Genomic DNA, 17,937 nt, shown 5'->3' with positions numbered 1-17,937 from the left:
CCCTCCCAGTCGAGGCTGTTTGCACTACAGAGCTGCCTCCCTGCAAGCTCCTGGCATTTGAAAATCTGTGGTTGAATGGCTAACTGAATGAGAATATAACAATAGCCAGCATTTACTGAACACTTACTATGTGCCTGACGCTGTTCTCAAAACCTTCTACCGGGATGCTGTTATTATCCCCAAGAAGAAACAGGCTTAGAAAGGTGAAATAATTGGCTCAAGACACAGTGGCAAATCCAGGATTACGAAGACCCAGGCGATCTGGCTGCAGAGCCATTCGTTGTTTTGAGGAATCTTTATTAAGCACCTCAGCGCCAGGCGAGCGGAGATGGTCTGAGCGCCAGGAAGCTCTTGGGGACCGTGCGCCGTGGCAGGCTCCGCCCCGCCTTCCTCGCTAGGGCAAAGCACCCACAGGAGGCTCCCCAGGTGCCCACCAGGTGGCGCGCTGACCCCACTCGCCTCTGACGCGCCACGCCCGCGCGCCTCTCCATCCTGCGGGAATTGGCTTTAACCACAGCGACCTGGGTCCAGCCGACAGGTGGCGGACAGGTGACCTGGTGCCAGGTGTTGGCTCCCTGCCAGGTGTCGGCTCCCCACCAGGTGCCCTGCAGTCTAGGGCCCCAGTGCAGGCCCTGTTTTCTCATTCTTGCTTCTCACCTGCGAAGCAACCTGAGATGTAGCAGGAAGGAGCATGGCCAGACTCCTTTTTCTCAGTGCGTCACTGTTTACAACGCGCTTCCCACCAGCTCAATTCAGACAAAAGATCAGGGGATACTGTGTGCCCAGTAGACAGCTCGATGCCCTAGCTCAGAACGTCCTCACCCCCATGAGCTGGGCAGTATAATACCCCTTTACAGACAGGGAAGCTGAGGCCCGAATAAGATGAGAGATTCACCCAAGATGACACTGAAAGCAGATCTCAGAGCTAGACTCCTAATCCAGGGCTCCTTGCCCTTCCCACTCTAGGAGAGATAGGTGGGAGCCTTTACAGGCAGAAGGTCCATCCTGGCTGGTGTCCTGTGAGAGGTAGGAGCAGAGACAAACACGCAGTTTGGGGTGTTAGTAGGCAGCTTCCCTGGTTGGCTTGCCCCTCCCCTGCCTGGTGCCCCCTCTCTCCCCTCACTTCTTTCTACATGACTGGCCCTGGCAGCCTCAACTTGCACCTTTGCTCTGCTCTGTCCTTTGCAAGCTCTTCACCTTCTCACCTCTGATGATTCTGGAGGCTCATACACCTCCCAGTCTTATCCCTCTACTTGGATCGCCACTCTGCCCCTGGCTATTCAGCTCTGTACCTGCACCCTGTACGCTCCACCTGTCCAGGACAGGGTGCTGCGTCCCCCTGCAAACGTCCCCCTGTTTGTCCTGTGTCTTCAGGTCAGAAAACTGCAGGTCATCTTTGACTCCTCAGCCCCATGTCCTGCAGTCTAACTATTCCCCATTGCACCCCTCAAACGTCCTTCAAGGCCATTGCCTCCTCCCATCCTGATGGTTTCTACCCAAATTCAGGCCTCCATCACCTCCAGCCTCCCGTTTCACCCATCCTTTCAAATCTACCTTCCACACGGCAATCAGTGATCTTTCCAAGATCCTTCTAAAGTGCAAATCTGACCCGTTTAAAACTTGAAATAAAAAGAACAAAAACACCTTCATCACAGGATGAAACCCCACATCTTAACTAGATCCATAAAGCCCTAGATCCATTCCCCACCCACCTCTCCATCTCTGTCTCACTCCCTCATCCTTCACTTCACTCTCTTCCTTCAGCTTCTCCAAAGCAGGAAACTCTTCATAGTTTCAGAGTCTTAGTGTGTTCCCTTTGCCGGGAAGGCCCTCCCCCAGCTCTATGTCTGGCTGAGGCCTCCTTAGACGCTTCCAGCTGAAGGATCGCATCTTGCAGAGTTTTCCCTGACCCCTTCCACGTAAATCGGGACCCCTCCTTAATTTCTCTGGCTCAAAACTTGACGTTCCTCTTTCATACCACTTGCCAACATCTCAGAGCTTGTGTTTCCTTGTGCTTAGCTACTTAATCCCTGCTCTCCCATAGCCCAAATCCTCCATGCAAATAAGGACTGCAGCCTCTTCAGTCACAGCTGTACCCCCACCCACACCCAGCCCAGGACCTGACATAAAAGTAGACACCCGATAACTATTTGAGGAACAAATGATTCTTTCATCTCGTCTTCATCAGAACCCCATTCCCAGGCTTGCTTTCATCTCTGGTCTTTGCATGAGTTGCTTCCTCTGCCTGGAAGGTTCTTTTCTTCCCCTCCCACCTGGGGTGATCCACATATCACAAGACTAAATTTTCTGGGACTTGTCTGCGGCCCCCTCAATTGAATTAGGGTTTCCCTCTGAACTCTGCTACCCCTCCCCCCCCACACACACACATAGTACTTTACGATAACACTTTAAAATTGCACATTGCCAGGTAAACATGAATGATTAATGATGATGTCCTCGGCCTCTGCCCCTAGACCTCTCTGCTCCAGCTGGCTCAAGGGCATCCACTCTCTGCCTTTCAAACCTTCGGGAACCCCATTTTCCATTCATTTAATAAGCACTGATCAGGTGCCTACTGTGTTGTTTTCTTTCCTGTAGCGCTGGAGAGGCAGGGGGGAGGGGAGGGATTCTTCCAAGAAGGAGACAGAAACAGGTGAAAGCATCAGAGATGCTAAGCACATGCCCAGTCATCCCACATCCAGGATGCAAGTGGGCGTCGGCGAGGCTGGGGGCTGAGGGGTGATACTAGTGCATTGAGTCCTGCCCCTTCATTGAGCATCTGCTGTGTGCAGGGAATGGTGGGGGACACACAGAGTTAAGGCTGAATGGCAGACATACCTGGGGTTACCTCCAGCACAGCTGTGCGGCCTTCCCACCCTGGGAGCAGCTGCAGGAACCGAGGTTGGATACACTCGCTGGGGGCATCTCGGCCAAACAGGGGTCTCTGTTCCATCTCTACCGTTCAAGGCTACTCTGCTCTTTTGAGCTGCTGTTCACCCCTTCTTTCCTGACTCTCCCCACATGTCAGAGTTCATCAAAGTGAAGTCCAGAGGCCACCTCCATTGCTCTCGTCTGGGATAGAGGCAGGGGCTTATAAAAATACGTGGTCCTTAGGCTCCCATCTACTGCCTAAGGCTCGCGGGGTGGGACCCTAGAATCTGTGTGTACAATAACCCCCCGCTGTTTGGTACACTCACGTGGGAGAGCCCCACCATTCCTGCTGTTTCCAGGATCAGCCATCTTCCCTCCTTGTCTCTCGTTGCCTGTTCCTGCCCGGGGTCCTTTTGAGGGCTGTTCTTCCTCTGCCCATCCCTTAAATGCCAGGGTTCCCAGGGCTCCCCTCACCAAGCCCCTTGCTCTCCTTGTACACCACACCTCCAGCACCCCAGGCTAGACTTTCTTCTGTCCCGGGGGTGGCCAAGAGCACCCAGACTTGACATGACCAAAGCTGACCCTTCCGCCCCAGAACCCACCTTCCTCCCCCCACTGGTGGTGCCCACCTCAGCAAGCATCGCTCCTATTGCCCCAGCCAGAAACTTGAGTATCATATCAACTCCCTTCTCCTTCCTCCGTCATCTCAGCAACAACCAGACCCTGATTATTTTGCCTCCTAAAGATGTCTTTAGTCTCTCCTTCTCTCTCATCCAAGATGATTGCACTTATCTCCTAACAGGTTCCCTCCCTCTAGTCTCTCCTCTTTCCAGTGAATTCTCCAAAAGCTTTCTAAAATGCAAATCTGACTATAATTTGCCCCCTAAAGCCCTTCAAAGGATCCTCATAAACAGAGGCCCTAACCTTTTGACATGACACATAAGACCCTCCATCAGCTGGTCCCAGTCTTCAGCTCTAGCTTCCTCCCCTCCCCTCTGTGCTCCAGGAACCGCAAGCCGGCAAACCGCTTCCGATTCTAGCCTCCAGACTTTGGACTACTTAGTGCCCCTGCCAGAAATAGCCCTTGCCTGGCTGACTCTTCCTCACAACTGGGGCATCACCTCCTCCTCGAAGCCATCCCTGACCCCCGCTGCTCCTGTCCCCACCATCCTTGGTGCATCCATAATGCCTGGTACAGGAATCTTTCATTCCACTCACCACACTGAGTTATACTCATTGATTTCCATGTCTCAGTTCTGCACTAGCCAGCGAGATCCTTGAGGGCAGGGATGGTGTCCCATTCATCTCTGTATCCCAGCCCCTGGCCTGGTGCCTGCCACTGAGGACAGGCTCGGTTAGTGGTTGATGGATGAATGCAGAGGGGAAACTTGAAGGAAGTGAGAGCCAGGAATGGCCGAGAGGGTGGTGAGGGTAAGCCTGGCAGGAGGCACAGCCAAAGCAAATGTGTGGGAAGTGGAAAGGCGAGAACTTCCCTTTATTGCACTCCCACGGCTGCCTGCCAGCCATTGTGCCTGCGCTTTGTTTATACATTTTGTCTCATTTAGTTCTTGCAACAACAGATCATGAAACTGGCATCAGAGAACCAAAGCAACCTGCCCAAGGTCACACAGCCTGGCCTGGAGTGGAATCCAGGGCTGTCTGGCCTGCAAAACTGTGCTCTTTCTGCTGGGCCACACTGCTCTCCTGGGGCCAGGACCTTCTGGAACTGGACAAGGAGTGAGCCTAGCTATGCCTCTGCCTAGCTGAGCTCCGGAGCCAGCTGCCCACGCTCAGGCCGACAGCTTCTTCCTCCCAGCTGGACCAGAGGCTTCAAGGCCAGACAAGCATTTATCTGTTCCTTCCTCCCTCGGGTTTTGCGGTCTGTGACTAGACATGCATACCCCTGACCACCCCTGGAGAAGGGCTGCTGTACCTGGTATCCCCAAGGTGCCTGGGCAATGCAGGGGGCTCTGCGATGCTGTCTGGGTTCTGCGGAAGCTGTCTCCCTCATTGCACTTGGCCCAGGCTGGTATTAAGATTCATCTGCATTCTCCACGCACCCGCCTGGCAGATGGTGGGGGAGGAGGCTGGGTGCCTGCTGGGGGCTGCAGCCAGAGACCAAGCTGGGCCTAGAGGGCCACAGAGCAGAGTATCCACCCCAATGGATCCCAGAGGTCCGGCCCGGGCTGGGGCCACTCCAAATGCAGGGATACCTCCTCATCCTCACAGCCTCTAAAGGGTGCTAGGGCCTGACCTTTGCTTTTTCTAAGGGCTTAAGGGGCCCTAAATTCCAGGAAGGAAATGTGGAAATTAGTGTGTGTGGGGGTTAGGAGTAGGGGATCAGTCCCACTTGGGAACTTCTTATCAAGGTCCTGTTCTTCCTCCTTGCCCTGGAAGTTTGCAGAGACCAGAGATAACCAGGGCCCCTATTGAATAGGAGGAGCCCCTCCGCCTAGTCTGATGACTCCCTCAGTCACAGAATGGGTAAGGAGTGAAGAATGGCCGACAGCCTCCACAGGGGCCTTTCCCACCTCACTCCCCACCTTCTCAGGAGGCTTACCCCTGACCTCAGCCCCAGAATCTAGCCTGGCCCTTAGTGGCCTTTTCAGCCCAGGGCTTTAGCCAAAAGTTCCTTGTCACATTGACTGGACTGAGACGTGTGTGTGTGGGGGGAGGGCCGGTAAGAAGACAGTTATCCCAGCCCCTCTGAGTAAAGTAGAAGAGGAAAGGAACTGACATTATGACAAAAGGAGTACAGGCTAGACACCCAGAAGGACTTCCCTCAGCACAAAAGCAAGTCTTGCAGTCTGAAAGTCGAGTTTCCACTGTGGGCAGAGCCTGCAAGAAGGAAGGCGTTCTTTTTTGGCTGTTGGAATGGGTTTGGAAAAAATGATCTTTCCAAATTCCAGGACTCCTGGGGTTGAGGGTAGGGCAGCAGGAGCTAGCGCCCTGCCAGAGGGGTAGGGAAGGTAGGGTCCCTACCTCCGGGCCACCATTCTTTCCCAGCCTCGCCAAGAGTTACTCCACCCCCGCGTCCTGCCCCCTTTGTCTTGGGTCCCCGGGCTGCGGGCCGGCAGGGGAGGAGTTAACTCCGGAGGTACCGGTTGGGCTCACCGTACCTGCCACCGCCGCTGCCGCCGCCGCCTGTGGGAGGGATGAGGAAGCGGGAGCCGACTGGACGCCAGGAGCGCTCCAGTCTGGCGGGTGCTGCGCGGGGAGCCGCGGCCGAGCACGGCGCGGCCAGGGGCGTCCGCCAGGGGGCGCGCCGCGACGGGGCGGGAGGGGCCGTCTGGTCTGGGGAATTAGCACCAGCGACGGGCGCGCGCGCTGGTCCCCAGCACATCTGGGCGAGAGCGGCGCCGCTGTAACCGAGGGGAGCGCTGAGCGCAGATCTGGAGCGGCAGAGCCACCACGCAACTGGGACCCCTCGAGGAGCTCGGGGTGCACATCTGGGACCTCGAGAAAGGGCCGCGCCGCGCGCAGCTGGACCAGGGGAAAGGGGCGGCGGCTGCACAGCTGGACCGAAGGGGGCGGGGTCCGTCCCGGGTGGCTGGCAAAAGCGAGGGCCGCGAGTCGCCGGCGACTGGAGCATGGGACAGCGCGCCTGAAAGAGCAGGGGTGAGGCAGGGGCCTGGGACCCCGAGAGGAACAGAGGAGAGAAAGGGGCACGAGAGCAAAGGAAGATGCAACTGACTCGCTGCTGTTTCGTGTTCCTAGTGCAGGGCAGCCTCTATCTGGTGAGCGTCCGCGCGCGGGGAGCTGCTCGGGGGGCGGGGGCTCGGGGGACTGGGGGAGAGCGCGGGAAGCTTCGGAGCCCAGAAACTTTCTCCCTTCCCCCCAACATCCCCGGGATAGAGGGGACGCCTGGAGACTAGGGGAGAGGGCGGGTCCGAGGCCGGAGACAGTAGAGAAAGGGTTAATAGGGGCGGAGAGCCGGTGTTTGGCTGGCCCACCCACTCGGCCGTTGGTGGCTGGAGGTGCGACCAGCTCTGGGGAGAAGGCTGGCAGCCAGGTCACGAAGGGTGGACCCCTTCCCAGCTCCCTGGACGCGCGGAGGGGGGAGTGGGGGGGTAGTGGTTTGTGGAGCTGGTGACCGGCCAGGTTGGGGGGCGTGAGGGTGCAGTAAAGAAGACGTTTTCCTGACCTCGGGGACCCAGACGTCCCCGGGCTGCAGGTCCCTCAGCGCTGGGAGCCGGTCCTGGCGGGGGGCGGACCCCGCGTCCCTCGCTCCCGCTCCCTCCGGCGGGCCTCCTCCCCGCCTGTTGTTTTCCTCTCCTCTCCCGGCCGCGCGCAGCCCGAGCCCCACAGGACCTGGGCAGGCGGCTCCCGCCCCGGGCGCTCGCGGCAGCTGAGCCAGGCGCCCAGAGCCCGCTCCCCGTGCCCTCGCTCTCGGCCGCACGCCAGCCCAGGACGCTGGGAACCCCACCCCAGGCCCCAGCCTAGGGCTTAACTCCCCTCCGACCCAGCGCCGGCCGTTCGCGGCCCTCCACGCTCATCTTCAGCCCCACATTTGGATGGGATCCTTTCCTCACAACAATAATCCCCTTTGCCACCTGCCCTTTGCCACTCACTGTGTGAAAGAACGCTTCCCTTCTCATATCCCAGCTGCAGCCCTCCTCCCCATCCTCCAGCCATGCAGCTGTGACCCACAGGGCCAAGTGCACACAGGTCTGCAGCCTTTAGCCCAGCCCCCAGGAGCGGCCCCTCCTGCTGTCCTTCTACCCCACCCCTGGGGCCTGGCAAGCAGGGCCACTGCACACATCCACAGGCATGGCCAGGGCCAGAACAGGGGGCAAGACCTTAAACCCCTTTAAAGCTCTCCAAAGCCCAGCCCTCAGGCAGCCCCCATCCTCACCCCGGGACGCCAGCAAATCTAGGTGATGCCCAGCTGTGAGCCAGTGCCCCTGGTTCTGGTATCATAGACAACCATCAGGCGAGTGCTCTCATCAAAAGCTGAGCAGACATACACCAGGCGGCTGCCCTTCTGAAACCTTGTCTGCTCCCTGATGCCCTCCAGAGCTGTCCCGTGTTTGAGCTCAGTCAGGCTGTCCTTCTGGCCCTCCCCACAGCGCTGCTAGGAAGCCTCCCCAGGTGTCGCTTCTTGCCAGAGCTGAGCCAGCAGAGCCTTGGCAGTCTTACAGGAGATCCAGGGTGGCAATGGGGCTTGGATAAAACTCCTATAAAAGGACACATCTGGTCTGTGAGACCGGAAGTGTGCAGTGGAGTGGGAGGGCTGACCCTATGTGACAGCCTTGTAGTGACGTAACCTCTGAGTGCTGGTGTCCTCATCTGTGAAATGGGAATAATAAGAACGCCTCCTACCTCATAGTGCAAGTAATGTGCTGGCATGTCATCCTCAGTGCTCCCTGGGGGGAGTGTTTGGCTTTCTACTCCTTTGGTCATCCTGGGTGTGGAATTCACTCCAAGTCTCCCCCTACTCCTGCTGCCAAAAACTAAACTGAATATGTACTTGAGACAGAATGTCACTGGGCTCCATTTTCTTATTCCATTATCTGTTGGTTCTCGTTGCCTCTGAGGTTGAAACTGTCCTAGGGTAGGATAGTGTCTCATCCGGCAGACTGGCAAGTCCCAATAGACAGAGGCTGTACCTCTCCATCAAACTGGGGGCTTTCACAGCAGAGGGATGGAGCTCCCCTACCTGACTTGGGACTCTTTGAAGGCAGTAACTGTGCTTCCCCTACCAGCTTGGAATTTCAGGGAGGCAGGGACTCTACCTATCTTATGTCTAGGGGCTATCTCAGCACAGGGATATGCTTCTGCCATCAGACAGGGGCTTTCTGAGGATCAGGAGCCAGGCCTCCCCCATAGACGGGGCTCCCTAAGAGCAGGGACCATGTACTCTGGAACCATGGTCCGCTAGAGAGAATTCCCGACTATCCTTTTAGACTTCAAATAGTGGCCAGAGGCAAGACAGTGGGTGTGACCTGAGTGTCAGAAAATGAGATGGGACCATGACACAAGCACAGTGTACCCCCAAGCCTCAGCATAATTGGCAGTGTGTAGGAGCCCCTCAACCCCTAGGCAGTGGAAGAGGGAGAGAAATGATGCTGATGGTGGCAAGCAATGGACCAGAATTCCTGGGTCCTCTGGGGACAGGACTCTCACTCTCCTCCCCACTCCCTCCACAGGTCATCTGTGGCCAGGATGATGGGCCTCCTGGCTCGGAGGACCCTGAGCATGACGACCACGAGAGCCAGCCCCGACCCCGGATGCCTCGGAAGCGGAGCCACATCTCACCCAAGGCCCGCCCCGTGGCCAATTCTACTCTCCTAGGGTTGTTGGCTCCACCTGGAGAGGCATGGGGCATCCTTGGGCAGCCCCCCAATCGCCCAAACCACAGCCCTCCACCTTCGGCCAAGGTGAAGAAAATCTTTGGCTGGGGCGACTTCTACTCCAACATCAAGACGGTTGCCCTGAACCTGCTTGTCACGGGGAAGATCGTGGACCACGGCAACGGGACCTTCAGCGTCCACTTCCGGCACAATGCCACGGGCCAGGGCAACATCTCCATCAGCCTTGTGCCCCCCAGTAAAGCCGTCGAGTTCCACCAGGAGCAGCAGATCTTCATTGAAGCCAAGGCCTCCAAAATCTTCAACTGCCGAATGGAGTGGGAGAAGGTGGAACGGGGCCGCCGGACCTCGCTGTGCACCCACGACCCAGCCAAGACCTGCTCCCGAGACCACGCTCAGAGCTCAGCCACCTGGAGCTGCTCCCAGCCCTTCAAAGTGGTCTGTGTCTACATTGCCTTCTACAGCACGGACTACAGGCTGGTCCAGAAGGTGTGCCCAGATTACAACTACCACAGCGGTACTCCCTACTACCCCTCCGGCTGACCCTGGGCAGGCCACGGAGGCCGGGCCGGGGCTGGAAGGACGGGCCTGCCCACACAGGAGGTCATCTGTCGGGACACTGGGCAGGGAAGGGGAGGGGCCTCAGGCAGGGAGTCAGGTGGAGAGGAGGTGCCAAGTGGGGCTGGGGCCAAGTCTCCGGTGGCGGGGAAGGGGTCCCGAGTGCTGGCCCCAACCTGCAGTGGTGGAGCGACTAGGACAGGCGCTGGGGGAGTGGGTTCTGTGCACCCTCGCAGGGCGTCCCCACTGAGCGACAGGCAGATGCTGCATCCAAGGAGGCCCCTGAGGCAGACAGACCAGTGTGGCCCCAATAAAGTCATGGAGAGGAGCCTAAAACCTTGGTTCTCTCCCTGCCATCCTGACAAGACAGCAACAAGGAGGGGCTGTCTCCTCAGTGTGGACACCAAGTAGGCAATGACGGGTAGCTGAGAGGGGGCCTCCTGAGAGCCAGCACTGGGGGCCGAGGCAGCAGGAACCCTCTAGCCCCGCTCAGTGGGCAGCCCTGAGCCCTTTGACCTGGACTGTGGACCCAGCTCGGCTTGAGGCTGAAGTGGTGACCTTGGAGTCTTCAATGTCTTGACAAATAGACCATGTGCCCCAGCCAGGCCACCCCTTTCCCAGACTCCCTGTCCTGCCATGGATCCCCCACCCGTCCCCATGCTGATGGGACACCCTTCCTTAAGCTGAGACAGACGGTGATCGTGGTTCTCCCAGCAGCAAGGCCACAGGTGGAAGCCCGCCTGTGCGCTGTGCGTCCCTCCTCCACCCCAACCCCTGCTGGCTCCTCTGGGAGCGTCCTTGTCCAGCAAGCCATGCTTCAATAGTCAGTCTTGCCTGTCAGACTGGGGCTCCCCTAGATGGGATGTTGCCTCCCCTCTTGGGCTGTGGGGCTGGGGGAGCCCAGACTATGGAGGGCGTGCTGAACCTGTGCTGTGGTGTCTGTTTGTGGGTTGGGTGGGGGGAGGGAGGTCTTGTGAAATTACCCGATTGTCGACTTCTGTGCACAGCATCTTGTTCTTGGAGCAAGGAATAAAGCATTCCCGGGGCATTGGATTCTGAGTTGTTGGGAACAAGGGCCCCAGGCGCCCCGTGATCCAGCCAGCATTTCACAGATGATGGCTGGACATTTTCTGGAGAGCAGAGCTGCAAGGTTCAAACAGCTGTGGGAGCTGATGCTCACTGGAGGCATCAGGGCTCCCTCCCCAACCCCCTTCCCAGCTGTTGGGAAGGCCGGGTGAACACCCTGCTTGGCGCTGCAAAAGCAGCTGCGGGAGAGAGAGCTGGTAGGTAGGATGGGCCATAGAAGGGTGTTTTCTTCCCTATTGACTCCATGGATTGTCATCTGGGTGGGCCCAGCGGGGGTCCTAGCTCTGCTAGTATTTCGCTCCGTGGCCTCGCCCAAGTCCACTCTCTCTGGGGTTCTTTCCATTCCTTCTCTATAAAATGAGGGGCTGGCTCAGCCCATGGGTTCTCGAATGTGAGCAGCCCTCTGAACCACCAAGGTTTGTTAAAACACAGGTTTCTGGGGCCCATCCCAGAGTAGGTCTGGGTGGGGCCTAAGAATTTGCCTTTCTAACCAGGGCCCAGGTAGACACCGCCAGTGCTCCTGGCTCAGGGCCCACACTGTGAGGACCGTTCGGGTGACCTTCCTGGATTAAGCTTAAGGCAAAAGCGAACGGGGGAGGAGACACTTCTGATGCTCTCTCCCACCTGTGACTTCCATCTGTCTGCTTGTCCTGGGGAAGTCCCCTGGGAAGGAGCCTTTCCTAGAATCAGGGGTATTGGGCTTTCAATCTGATCACCTGCTAGTAAAGGAACAGGCCAGGGTGGAGTGGAGATAGAAGGGGTCCTGAAAGCAGCCATTCCCATGCCCCAGCCAGTAGGAGGGCCTCAGAACAGATGGCTGTTGGGGGCACCTCGTCTGGGAGTTGCCTGGGCCCTCCGGGGCTCGAGGAGGGGAAAGCTGGGCCTCCACTGCCAAGATCATGGTGCCCTGTCTGGAGGTCATTTTAGGTCTGCTGTCTTGGGAAGGCAGCACTGAGGTTCCCTGGGTCCTTTTTGCCATGTAGCCAAGTGAAGAGAGTCCTAGCACGAGGGGATGATGGTCTCGCCACCCCCAGCCTGTTTTCCCTGCCCACCAGAGCTCAGCATGGACCCGTCCCCCTCACAGTGCAGAGCAGAGCTGGGTGAGGCCCTTGAAGACTCCTTGTTCTATGAAGTGGCCCAGAAGCTCACACTCCTTTGCCCAGCTTCCTTCCCCTGCACCATGCTTTCTGGGGCCACCTCTCCTGAGCAGAGCCTTGAGACACTGCCCACTCCTCCATGCCACTCTCTCCCTTCCCATCCTGGGGACAGTGCATAGAGTTCAGAGAGGCCCAGGGGCTTGGGCCCTGCTGTGTGGTTTTGGGATTGCTGGAATCTGGTTTTTGTCCCACCTGCAAATGCCCACCCACTGGACACCAGCCAGGAGCCGCCCCCAAACACACAGCCCTGTGGGCACTGGAGTAAGAGGGGTAGGATGGTAGACCTGGGCCCCTCCTCCGTCTGGCCTGGCTGAACTATCAGTAGGACCTGGGGACACTCTGACCCACCCCCTCTGGCTCCTCTCCTCCTGTGGAGAGCCAGATGCTGCTGACAGCTGGAGGGCCGGCCTGCCTGGCACACAGTTCTGCCTGCGCAGGGGGTGGGTTCATTTTAATAACTTCATTTCACCCGCACACACACTCTGCTGCCTCATCCTTCTTTTTTGCCTTCCCCATCACCTGGCTGCTCTTCTCAGCTAGGATCTTGCTACCAGATTTCCTCCCAAATCCCAATTCTTTTGGAATTGCCTCTGGGCCCTACTATTTTCGCCATCACAATACTTCCTGCACGCCCTTCGTCCTCACAAGGGTAAGGGGTTCATCTAACTGCCTCTGGCTACAAAGGCACCAACCTCTACCCCCTTGGGGAGCAATGTCTATGCTATCCCCCTGGGAGATGGACCCCCAATCATTGCAAAGTGCTCAGACCTAACCCTCTTGCCATTCAAATACTCACAGAAGAACAGATTCCTTGGGAAGGAGCTTGTCTTCCCAGAGAGAAGCTCTAGGTCCTGCCTGCACCCCAACTCTTTGGCTGCCCTCAACACTGCCCTTCAGTGACTGGGCTGCTGGTCCCATGCTCCTGCTCCTCCAGCCATTCAACCTAGCTGGGGGCTGCCCCAGGCAAGGCCTCGTCTCCTCCATCTGAGCGGAGCCTCTGGGACAAGCCTACCAGACTGGGGGCTCTTTGAGGGCACAGCCTGGTATCTCCCCATCAGACTGGGGAGCCCCTAGGGCCAGGGTCTGTACCTCCATCAGACTGAAGCCAAGGTCTGTGCCTCCCTCATCAGACTGGAGTCTCCCTGAGGGCAAGAACTGCATATGGACATGGGAGGGGGGCTTGTTCTTTTCTGAGCATCAGAACACCTGGAGAGCACGTCTGTCCTTCAGTCTTGGCACAGACACTGTCGGCCCTCAGCATTCCCATCCCTAATGGGGTGAATCTTCTCAGCAGTCTGTGAAGCTAGTCCGAAGGAATACACGTTAGTCAACCGGCAGCAAGGCTGAGTCTTCCTCTTGATGCAGCTTAAGGCAAAAGCGAATGGTTAAGTCCCTTCTCCTTCCTCTCTCCTCCCTCCCCCCTCATGCTCCTCTCTCCCCCCTAATGCTCCTCCCTCCCCCCTCATGCTCCTCTCCTGGGATGATCAAGTGGGAACTGAGTCACCTCCTTCCCCCTCCTTGGCAGGAATTCTGGTGACCTTGCATGTGGCAGACTCCGGTGGAAAGGCCCATTGCTCAGAGATGCATGAGGTGGTGTGTGGGGAGGGAAGCTGGGAGAAGGGGGTGAATGGGGGGTGGAGGCAGCTGAGGGTTGTGGGGTGACCAAGGACCTGGATTATCAAGTGGATATGTGTAGGGGGTTGGGGGAGACACAAGAACCAGTTGCTCTGTGTTGGGAAGGGATCCAGTGTCATGGCTGGGAGTGGGAGAGAGAAATGTTACTTCCAAAGACTCTTGAGTCCTGCGGTACTGCCAGGAGAACTGGGGGCTGGGGTGACAGGCAAGGAGAGACACCACCAGCTCCACCAGGTGGAGTCACAATCGGGCGAGGGTGGCATTTGGTGATTATGCGAGTGGCAGCTGCTGCCATCACCTGGCACTCAGCTGTTGAGGGCTGGCTTCTGGTCCCACAGGGGACTCTCTTTCCTGTTGGCCTGCCGAGCTCAAAGCCTGACCTGATAACCGTCCAAGTGAAGGATGCCTAGTTCAACGTCTCCCCGTCCATCATCTCAGGGCCACCTGGCTACATGGTCCCAAAGGACAAGCTGGCACGTCCTGAACCACAGAGGCTGCCAATGAACTGGCAACATGAGTTGTGGGAAGATTTATCTGGGCCCCAATCCTGGGTCTGTAATTTGTTAATTGGGTGGCTTAGACAAATGACATAATCTCCCCAGACCCTCCTTATATAAAAAAGCAAGGGATCTACCTCCCTTGGAGCATTATTGGGAAAATTAAATGAGCTGCTCAACGAATGTTACTTTCTCCTCTTTGTTTTTGGAGATGGGGTGATGTTAACATCAGCCTTGCTTTTGGGGTGCTGGGTGAAAGGGCGAGGCTGGACAGAGGAGACCTGGGTTCCTGTCCTGGTTCTGCCCCACAATGCACGTGGCAGAGGATGCTCATTGTCCCATAATACCCATTTCCCTTTCCTCCATATTAATGGCATCCTCAGTTTTTAGCTGGGCACATGGCTGCATGAAATACATTTATCTGCCTCCCTTGCACCAAGATGTGGCCCTGTGACTAAGATCTGGGCAGTGACACGTAAGCCAAAGGATTATTTAGCAACTTCCAGAAATCTCAAGACAGTTAATACACGTCTTTTGGCCCTTCTTCTTTGTTCCATCTTCCATTCTCCTGCCTGCAATATGTGATTGCTGGCACTCTAGCTGCCCAATCGTAGGCCATGAGGATAAGAACCGTAGCCTAGAAGTAGCAGAGCAATGACTGGAAGATGTCTTGGTCCCTGAAAAATTTGTGGGATAGAAATATCATAGCAGCCCTAGGCTGCCTACCTTTAGCCTTCTGTGTGAGAGAAAAACCAAGTTTCTATCTTATTTGGTCTCCATTTCTAGCAGTGAAGTCAGTGGATGTCTTTGAGCACGTCACTTCTGTGGACCTGTTTCCTCACCTGCAGAAACGAGACAGTGCTCACTCATATATCTTGCCACACTTCACAGATTTTATAGACTCAGACAGTAATGAACTTGGGAAAGCTCTGGTCCTCTGCCCCCTCTCTGGCATTGGCGCATGTAGCCTCCATTTTGGGAGGTGGAACAAGTTGCTGCTGCATGGCAGGGAGCCCCTGAGGGGCTGAGGGATTCTCTACCCCCATCTGAAAGGCCTCTAGTCCCCACATTCAGCCCCCACATATCTGAGTCCCCATCCGTATTCTGATATTGGTGACACACAATCCTCGTTAAGGGCCTGACTGATCCCAGCCAGATGGGATCCTAATTTAATTAAAACCCTTTAATTACCTGCAACAACACAGCTTTGGAAGTCCAACGCAGAAGGGGGCCTGTGATGGGAGGGGAATGGTTGATAGGGCAGAGTAGTGGCTGCCCTTTCATCACTCAGGGAACCCAGGGTTGTGAGGTGTTTCTCCCACCCAGGTGGGCACAAAGTACACCGAAGAGCAAGTGCGGTCCGTGCTTCTGGCTTGGTCGACAGCCAAGCAGGGGAGTGAGGCAAACCAGGCCTTTGGGAGCAGAGGACCAGGCTTTGAGCCTGAAGCTGTCAGCGTTGGTTTTGTGCTTACACTGAGACCTGCCCAGACCGCTTAAACTCAGGTCTGAGCTCACCTGAGACCCCAGTCCTGCCCAGGACACTCTGGGTAGGAACAGGCATGGTTCTGATTCCTCCTGAATTAGCCTGGCTTAAGAAAAAGGGTTACCTCTGCACCCACCAAAGGAAAGCCATGCTCTTGCAAACAGGGTCTTTCCTCAAGGGGTCATCCCCCTGGAGAGCAGGGATGAAAGGAAGTGATTAGGTGGGCTACAGAGGGGCCACGTGGTTTCCTGGGGACTAGTATGGACATCCCCCACCCTTTGGTGCTAGGCCTCAACTGGCTTCCCTCCCCCCACTCCCCCTCTGAAGGCAGAAGAAGGAGCCCAGGCCAGGCCCGAGTCTGCCAAGCCTTGGCAGGGCCAGATTTTGAAACCCAGACTCCGTGAGCTGGGCTATTTTTAAGCCTCGTGGACATCATAGGTTAATACCCTTCTGTTCTCCCTTAGTACTTATTCATTCAACAAATATTGTTTAATAAAGCCTCTAGAAGTTCCAGCTGGTCTCCACGGTGCCAGATTTCAGCTCATATTTGAGCCATAGCCTTAAAGGAAATGTACTATTTCCTTTGTGATGGGCCAATGTGATGTCAGTAGCTCGAGTTGAAGCAAGAATCCCCAAGAGGAAGGAGAAACTCAGGGGGAAGAATAGGAACCATTGGGCCCCACCACACCTCACCCAAAGGTTCTCCCTCGGAAACTGAAGTCAGGAGGCTCTGTAGTCGGCTCTGTTGAACTCCCCCCCCCCCCCCCCCCCGTCTCCAGGCCTTTTTGCTCCCCCTTGCCACCCATTCCTCTCCCCCAGCATCCAGCCTTAACTTCTACCCATCTTGCTTCCTCTGCGATCCCCTAATATCCACAGCCCTCTTTAAAGAGCCTGCTTCTATCTCCGACTCAAGTTGAGTCTGGAGTGGTATATACCTGCCAACTTGGGGACTGTCACAGCAGGAAATGTGGATGCCCCCCTTGACTAACAAGACACTGGACACAGGCACTGTCTCCCCCTCAGATTGGAGACTGTGAGGGCAGGGGCTATGTGCCCCAGTGCAGTTGGCCTGGAGGTTCCCCAGAGGCAGGCAGTCCTTCCTGTGAGGTGTATTGAGTGTGCTACCTGAACCCAGGTGTTCTGCATACCACCCTCTCCACCAGGGATCATTCCCGATAGGCCCCGATGGACGGCAGCTTGGAAGGCCGTCCTTCCCCCACCTCCTCACACGGTTATTGTGAGGAGCGAATTGGCTCTGGGAATGGTGGCATCATGTCAGGGTAGGGCTATTGCCATCCAGCAACCACAGCCCTGCTGGGGCTCACGGGCATCCCAGAGCCTCCTGGGAAGGGAGAGAGCTGCTTTCTCTTTCTTCTCAGGATGGGCTGTGTAGTGAACACGGATTCCGAAGCCAGGTTGCCTGGATTCATATCCTTGCTCTACCACTTCCTAATTGTGATTGGACACCTTTATGTCTCAGTTTCCCCATCTGTAAACTGAGGATGATCTTTAGCTGTCAGGGGGCTCTTGGGAGTTGGAATGTGTAAAGCAGCTGGAGCTGTGTTTGGCACAGAGGCAGTGCTGGAGGCGAGCCGTTCTGAGTACAGTCCCACATCCAGCCCTCCTGGTCCTGGCCATGCCTGGGTGGGCAGGAGGGAGAATGGCCACGGGCACTCATTCCCTGCTGTAGGAAAGTCTGTCGTGTCTGCAAAAGATGACACTTCTACAAAGGAATCCACGTTTGTTTTCCTTGATTCTGGCCAAGAAACAGGGTCGTTGGTTGCATTCCTGGGGCCCAGAATCTCACTTCTGCACTCGGGAGGCCCCTGTGGCACACTGAGAATGTTCATCTGTGGACTCACCCCTGGGACCACTACACATAAACGTAACCCAGGGCTTGGGTAACGCAGGTGGCCAAAGGATCTTTTCATTAGAAGCACACAGTTAAACAGCCAGACCAGCCAGCCATGCACACTCCCAGGCTGAGGCGGCCTGCCCAAGGCCCCACAGCCCCAGTCCTGGCCCCACAGCCCCAGCCCCCACCCACACACTAATTTCTCTCTCTGCCCCACCTTCAGGTCACCTCCCTGACAGACCAGTTTCTCTTCAGCCTGGATGGCTGTGGTCCGTTGCTGGCACTCCTGGGAACTGGATGTGTGAAATGTGCTCGGCTTGGACTGTACCCGAGAGCGAGTCCCTGAGGACTGGGCCTTGCATGACCCATTTCTACCACACTCTGAGGAAGGCCAAGTGCATGGAGCACACACAGGGTCCTGCCAATAATTCTTGACTCACAGATGAACTCTGAATTCAACGTCTATCACGGGCATCTTTCACAG

The 17,937-nt window shown here is 56.6% G+C and overlaps 1 protein-coding gene and 1 long non-coding RNA gene across 2 annotated transcripts; one reads left to right on the top strand and one right to left on the bottom strand.

Annotated features, from left to right (window-relative positions):
* Positions 1-300: 300 nt before the first annotated feature.
* Positions 301-4,764, bottom strand: LOC141568888 (uncharacterized). The gene is made up of 3 exons (XR_012492180.2): positions 4,090-4,764; positions 896-1,017; positions 301-657 (listed from the first exon to the last, which is right to left on the bottom strand). It is a non-coding gene; the product is annotated as an uncharacterized LOC141568888 (long non-coding RNA).
* A 1,424-nt stretch (positions 4,765-6,188) lies between these two features.
* NXPH3 (neurexophilin 3) lies at positions 6,189-10,786 on the top strand. Its single transcript, XM_019740565.3, has 2 exons — positions 6,189-6,608; positions 9,021-10,786. Exons 1-2 carry the CDS (start codon positions 6,555-6,557, stop codon positions 9,723-9,725), a joined length of 759 nt encoding a protein of 252 aa, XP_019596124.1. The 5' UTR covers positions 6,189-6,554; the 3' UTR covers positions 9,726-10,786.
* Positions 10,787-17,937: the final 7,151 nt, after the last annotated feature.

Source organism: Rhinolophus sinicus, chromosome 12 (genome assembly GCF_057876585.1).
Source record: "Rhinolophus sinicus isolate RSI-liver-muscle chromosome 12, RSI-T2T, whole genome shotgun sequence".
Lineage (NCBI taxonomy): Eukaryota > Metazoa > Chordata > Mammalia > Chiroptera > Rhinolophidae > Rhinolophus > Rhinolophus sinicus.
Note: the sequence above shows the minus strand (reverse complement) of the source record. Positions and strands in the feature narration are given on the sequence as shown.